The sequence below is a fragment of the Abrus precatorius genome, unplaced genomic scaffold (assembly GCF_003935025.1).
Source record: "Abrus precatorius isolate BTA unplaced genomic scaffold, Abrus_2018 Scaffold0, whole genome shotgun sequence".
NCBI classification, from domain to species: Eukaryota; Viridiplantae; Streptophyta; class Magnoliopsida; order Fabales; family Fabaceae; genus Abrus; species Abrus precatorius.
In genome coordinates this window covers 4603075-4610254 of record NW_020874290.1, presented here as the reverse complement: position 1 = coordinate 4610254, position 7180 = coordinate 4603075, and the positions used below count along the sequence as shown (strand labels likewise).

Sequence of the window (7180 nt, the reverse complement as noted above, 5' to 3'; positions counted from 1 at the left end):
AAAACTGATTTCTGCACCTATCCTTGCAAAACCAGATTGGAAATTACCTTTTGAACTCATGTGTGATGCAAGTGATAATGCAGTGGGTGCTGTAGCGACCGAATTTGTAGCGACCTAGTTCACTACATTGTTGATAACTACTTTATAACATGATAATTCAGAAAACACCAAAATCTGGTCATTATTTTTTTTTCTTTCACATATACAGTTTGCAACAATAGTTCTCTTTCAAGAAGAGAGTTAACATGCATATACCCTTTTCATTTCATCAGTCCATAGCTCACTATCAATAATGTACTCATATCAAATCATCACAACTCATCATCAGAAGATACTTCAAATATGTTAAATATAATTTGCGGAAACGATAGATTCATAGTTCAACAGTACGGTCAACATGGTTCAAGTACAGCATAAGTAAAATAGAAATAGACTCAAATCCCTAAGAGCAGTTCCACTACAACATAAATAAAATAACATCAATCAAGAGGCGAATAATCCTCAATAGGGTCAGACTCCTCAGATGATGTCGGGGAAGCAGAACTAGGAGTCGCAGCCACAGAATCTCCACTATCATCCTCTATCCATCCAGCAGGGTGAGGGGATGAACGGGTAGCAGCAGGTGGAACTAAAGTAGATGGGTGTGCAGGATGCATGTAAGAGGGCATGGTGGTATACCTAATGGAGGATTCCACCACATGGATATCCCTCTCCATTGGCACGGGTGGAGAAGTGGGGGACATAAAAGAGAATGGTGCAAGTGCAGGAGTAGATCTCGCAGTAGGTGTACGGGGGTCTACAGACATGGGTGTGGGAGAAGCAAACAAGGCGGGGTAAGGTAACTGAGTGTCACCAGGAGGTACAGAAAAGACTATCTCAATGGGTGTGTCGGCAGTATACTGGGTAATCCATGAACCTCCACTATCGACTCCATGAATCACTCGAGCAAATCCGCGGAAGACGCTCTGCTGAGCCACGAAATCAAATACCCATATGTCATCCTCAGAAGGAAGGATGAACACCTTCACCTTGTTCCTGTTCATCTATATAAATAAAAGAAAAACGATACGAACAACACAAACACCGGGGTGAGTTCTCCAAACACAAACATCAATCATGGCAAAACCCCAAGGAAGGCGGCATCACAGTCACAAATCCATTCAACCATTCTCACTCAGCATCATACAAAGTTCAGCATATAATAGGGAAATAAATGTAATCACAATCATAGTCAATTTCACAAGTATTCAACCATCCCTAATAATAATTCATATGATGCATGAATGCAGGTTTTCATCTCTCTCATATAGTCACTCATTGTGTTATTAGCATGCAATGATGCATCGGGATCCCAAATCTCTATGACTGGCGACTTGCCCAGCATTTACAATAGAGATAGATAGATAAATTCAAGTCGTGTGGTGATCGGAGGACTTCATTCCCTACTCTGCACAGATATAATAGATAGAAAAAATAATAATAGCACATCACTGATGTGAAAGGCCATACGGCACGTTCAGGAATGGACCTCTACGACCCTAGTATTATGGAGTTCACGTCAGGTTTGGCTAAGGTCTTGCAAGCGGGTCACAACCCGGCTACAGGGAGCTCGCTGCCATGTGCCACTAAGGTCGGATGTTCCCCCTTTGGCCATCCCCAGAAGATCTACTTTGGACCGAACTTCCAATACCTACAGCTGTGCCTCTGTAATGCCATCAAGTCGTTTCACAAGATTAAATATGATGCATGAATAGCATTTTCAGTTTTCTTGTGATTGTTTTCTCAACTCATATCATCCAGCCATTTGGGCTGTTGCACAGATATAATAGAAGTCACATCGGACTTAAAATCATAGCATATAGCATCAAGCTAAAAGTCATCATAGACTTAGCAACATGGATAGATAATCTCCATGAGTCACATGCCTTAGCATGGATAAATAGATACCATGAGTCTCACAATAAATCTCACTGAGTTCATAATAATAATTCTCATGATAATATAATTCAGGAACTCAAGACATAGCATATAATTTCTCATCAAAATTCATAATCTCATGGTTTTATAATTTCATACTCATGGATAACTTCAGTGCAGCATATTACATCTTTGGACCTTAACTTAGGCGAATCATTCAGGCCTTCATAATTCATTTCTCTTTCTCACTTCATTCTCTTTTAAAATTCAGCACCATCCCATTTCTTAATCCTTATAATTTCACCATTCAAATTCATCCTATTCATTTTATTATTCTCGTTAACCTCTATCCCCTGATTATCCGTAATTCTTTTAACTCAAACTCTTGCTTTCTCCATCTCTCCTTCACAGTTTTTCTCTCCTTAAGTGGACAATTTATTAAACTTATCCCCTGCCTAAACCATCAACCAAACAATTTAACTTACACTAGATTTAAAGGTGTTACCTCTCGGTCTTCTTACTTTTATTTAGGGAAAACAGTTCAAGCTTATGTCCTTATTATGCTACTAACTCAAATCAATTCATTCCACCATTTTTCTAAGTTCTATCCTCTCAAACTTTCACACTTTTTCTTATAAGATATGTGTGGTTCCTCACTTTCTTTATTCAACCACTCAATATAAGTCAAATTCACAATATCCCCAATAATTTCATTTAGGTCCAAGGTCCTTTTTGATAATTCAGCCCTCAAGGGCACTAGATCAACATCAATATATCATTGTATAATTATATTTTCGCTGCACAATCTCTTAATTCATCAAGTCTTTTGTAGTGAGATGTAAATGATGCATGTAGCACTATCAACATAAACATTTCTTGGCATAATCATAATAAATAGTAAGTTATTCAAATTTTCCAGCCAAGCGTTAATTCAACCTCGTCACGGTTTTTCAAGGAATAATACAATTCATGAATAGTACATTATTTCACATCACTTACATTTTTCCAGCAACTCATTCAAGCAAGCATCACTAATTTCAAGTACCAATACCAAGCAACATCAAGGTCAATCACAACTAATTTTATAATCAATCATTCAATCACACACTCAACCAAGTCCCACACGGTTCAAGGCATTCAAATCAAGACAACACACTTTCAAATTCAGTTTTAGTTTCATTAAAATGTAAGGTACAAACAAGATATTTTTCTAAAATTTTGCAACACTTTTGGATGTCAAAACCGAGACCATCCAAGTCCATTTCCACTCTTTCTTTCATAACCTTTTCTCCCATTATTCTTAACAAACTTTTCATATTATACCAAGGTTCCAAATCAATTAATTTCAACCTTTTTCCTCAAAATTTTCAGAACTGTCCAGCCTCCAAAATCCAATCAATTGTCAAGTCACTAACAAGCAAATTAGAGAAAATCAACATGCAAACACCAAGTTCCATCATCCAAGTGCAGTATTTTAATTTTCAGCAAAGGACTATATTTAAAAAGTGTGAACCGAGACAACACAAGTGCAATTTAGTGTTCAAGCCCTCAAAATTGCTAAAGGGGTTCTTTTTATGAAATTAGGTTTGGTGACAAAATGTTCAAAACATGCAAATTCACGGTTCCAAGGTCTCAAGGGTAGATTTTTGTTTATTCAAGAGATTTAGCAAGAAAACCTCTAAACCGAAACTTGTACAAAAGATTTCCAACACATTTTCAAGTTCAAAATTTTGTACAAAGGTTGGATGTCACATGCAAGGGTTAAAAATTCAAACTTTCTAAAGAATCTTTTCACACAAAACCAAGACCGAGACTTTAAAGGTGAATTAAGTAATTTTCAAGTGAAAATCCAACAAGCAAGTGAAGGAATACAACATGCAAACTCATGGATCATGGCTTTGAAGGTGGATTATCATAGGAATCAAGGATTTCAAACATGCAAGGACAAAACCGAAATACTTTCAAGGGAGAAATTGTAAACACTTAATAAAGTTTCAAGCTTTGAGAGAAATCAACACATCTAGGCATGAAACCGAAAATTTCAAAAAGATCAAGTAGGGTACAAGGCAAACACTCAACATGCAAATGAAGGATATTGTCATCCAAGCTCACGGTTACTTAATGTCGAGGGTGGATCATCATCGGAATAACAAATTCATCCTAAGAAGTGAAAAACCGAGATATACACAAGGAATAAACAACATGCAAAAGTTCAAAATGCAAGCTTTTAGAGAGATCACCTTCTTTACACATAAACCACAAACTTAGAGGTAAATAAAGTGAAGAAATCAAGAGGAATTCAACATGCAAATGGTGCAATAAGCTTGATCAAGGTTAATGGAAATAAAGATGGAACCTTTACAAGATTTTACAAAGTTTTCAACCAAGGAAAGCAAATAAAAGAACAAAGGATGAGAACTCCCCCTTGCCTTGAGTTTTAGGCATGAAATGAAATGAAGAAGGGCTGGAATAGATGGATCTCCAAGGAAAGCTTTGCTGGACCGAGAAAACAGCAGCCAAGTTCTTCAAAGTTCTCCTCCGAAGTGGGTTCCTTCCACACGAAAATTGAAAGGATGAAGGAGGAGGAAGTTAGTGATGGTGAGGTAAGGTGTTTGAGTGATTTTGATGAAGGAGTGGTGGTGTTTGAGGGGTTGCAAGCTCTCGGTTTTCTTGAGAGAAAGTGATAGAGTTTGAGACTTTGGGAGAATGGAAAGTGTGAGAGAAAGGTAGAGAGAAAAGAGAGAGAGATTCTCGGTTTTTGGCTTCCAAAAGGCTTAATCTCAATTAGCAAACCTATTTATATGGAAGCTTCAAGCTTCAAGTGACCAATTGCCACTGAACATGTGCATTTTGGCTTGCTTAGCAAGACTTCCAAACTGAAAAACTACACACGGTTTTAAGTGAGTAAAAGCTGAAGTGAATTTGGTAAATTGGTGCAAGGAAAGAGGTGTCACGGTTTTTAGTGTATGAATAGTGAATTTTGGGAAAGCTTGTAGGCAAAGTTAGTAAAATTCAGCAAGTTAAGTGCATGGAATACCCTAGGCTTCATGCACACGGTTTGGATATCACAAATCCCAAAATTTTGTACAAAAATCCAAAGGTAAGATTTTGGACAGCAAATGCATGAAATTCGGTTGGCCGAGAAAAATGCGACATGACTAAGTTGTCACTTGGATGAGACTTTTGATGTGGTGCAAAGTTCAAGAGAATGTGATTGGTTAGGATAATCATGATGTCGGCAATTTGGGAGACATGAAAAGAAAGTTCCGAAATGACTTTGCCGGCAAATCGGGAGACAAAATCCCGTGCATGGAATTCTAGTGGTCAATACTAGATTTCGGAATATCGGGGCAATCACGATGTTTGTAAAATAGGGGACAAGGTTTGTTTGCATGAAAATCTAGTGGCCGATACTAGATTTGGAAATCTCTAGGTAATGATTGCTAGATCTCACAGAATTTTATGCAATGATTTTGACGGCTAAGAAATCATTACTAAATCTTTGTAATAATTAGGAAATCTCACGTTTTTTAAGACGGATACTTATGATTTGACAATTATTTAAATAAGATAGAATTTAACTTTTCGGATAAATCTCTCAGGGATATTTTAGACGATACTGCTGAATAATGTCAAGGAAATTCTTGGATGATATTGGAACTAAATATTTTGCATGCAGTTACCCTAAAATGCCGAACTCAGAAATAATTCAATATTCTAAAAATAAAAATGCACATCTATCTAATTTATTCCGACGCTAGCAAGCCGGAATCAGCTAATAATTAAAATCTAAGGACTACTAGCTAATTTACGAAAATTGGGGCGTTACACAATTCACTACATTATTGATAACTACTTTATAACATGATAATTCAGAAAACACCAAAATTTGGTAATATTTTTTTTTCTTCATACAGTTTACAATAATAGTTCTCTCTCAAGAAGAGAGTTAACATGCATATATCTTCTCATCTCATCAATCCATAACTCACTTTCAATAATATACTCATATATGATCATCACAACTCATCATCAAAAAATACCTCAAATATATTAAATATAAGTTTGCAGAAACGATAGATTCATAGTTAAACAGTACGGTCAACACAATTCAAATACAATATAAGTAAAATAGAAATAGACCAAACTCCTTAAGAGCAGTTCCACTAAAACATAAATAATAACATCAATCAAGAGGCGAATAATCCTCAATGGGGTCAGACTCCTCAAATGATGTCGGGGAAGCGAAACTAGGAGTCGCAGCCACATAATCTCCACTATCCTCTTCTATCCATCCAGCAGTGCGAGGAGGTGAACGAGTGCCAGTAGGTGGAACCAAAGTAGATTGGTGAGCATGATGCATGTAAGAGGGCATGGTGGTATACCTAATGGAGGATTCCACCACATGGATATCTCTCTCCATTGGCACAGGTGGGGAAGTGGGAGACATAAAAGGAAATGGTGCAGGTGCAGGAGTCAATCTAGCAGTAGGTGTACGGGGGTCCACAGACATGGGTGTGGGAGAAGCAAACAAGGCAGGGTAAGGTAACTGAGTGTCACCAGGAGGTATAGAAAAGACAATCTCGATGGCTGTATTGACAGTATACTGGGTAATCCATGAGCCTCCACTATCGACTCCATGAATCACTCGAGCAAATTTGCGGAAGACGCTCTGCTGGGCCGCAGAGTCAAACACCCATATGTCATCCTCAAAAGGAAGGATGTACACCTTCACTTTGTTACTGTTCATCTATATAAATAAAAGAAAAGCGATACGAGACAACACAAACACAGGGGTGAGTTCTCCAAACACAAAAATCAATCATAGCCATACCCCAAGGAAGGCGGCGTCACAATCACAAATCCATTTAGCACTCCACATTCAGCATCATACAAGGTTCAATCATATAATAGGGAGATAAATGTAATCACAATCATAGCAAATCTCACAAGTATTCAACCATCCCTAATAATAATGCACATGATGCATGAATCCAGGTTTCAATCTCACCTATATAGTCACTCATGTGTTAATAGCATGCAAATGATGCATGGGGATCCCATTTCTCTATGACTGGCGACTTGCCCGACATTCACAATAGAGATAGATAGATAGATTCAAGTCATGTGGCGATCAGAGGACTCCATTCCGTACTCTGCACAATGATAATAGATATAAAATAGAATAATAGCACATTATTGATGTGTAGTGCCATACGGCACGTTTAGGAATGGACCTCTACGACCCTAGTATTATGGAGTT

The 7180-nt window shown here is 37.6% G+C and overlaps 1 protein-coding gene across 1 annotated transcript; it reads right to left on the bottom strand.

Moving 5' to 3' along the window:
• Positions 1-479: 479 nt before the first annotated feature.
• LOC113859243 lies at positions 480-6667 on the bottom strand. The gene is made up of 2 exons (XM_027492279.1): positions 6185-6667; positions 480-1022 (listed from the first exon to the last, which is right to left on the bottom strand). Exons 1-2 carry the CDS (start codon positions 6665-6667, stop codon positions 480-482), a joined length of 1026 nt encoding a protein of 341 aa, XP_027348080.1.
• Between the last annotated feature and the right edge of the window lie 513 nt (positions 6668-7180).

What these genes read in the sequence shown, in the direction of transcription:
- LOC113859243 (XM_027492279.1), bottom strand. Translation starts at nt 6,667, where the DNA reads ATGAACAGTAACAAAGTGAAGGTGTACATCCTTCCTTTTGAGGATGAC. An exon ending in AAGAGGATAGTGGAGATTAT is followed by an intron (nt 1,023 to 6,184) that starts GTGGCTGCGACT and finishes AACAAGGTGAAG; the next exon opens with GTGTTCATCCTTCCTTCTGA.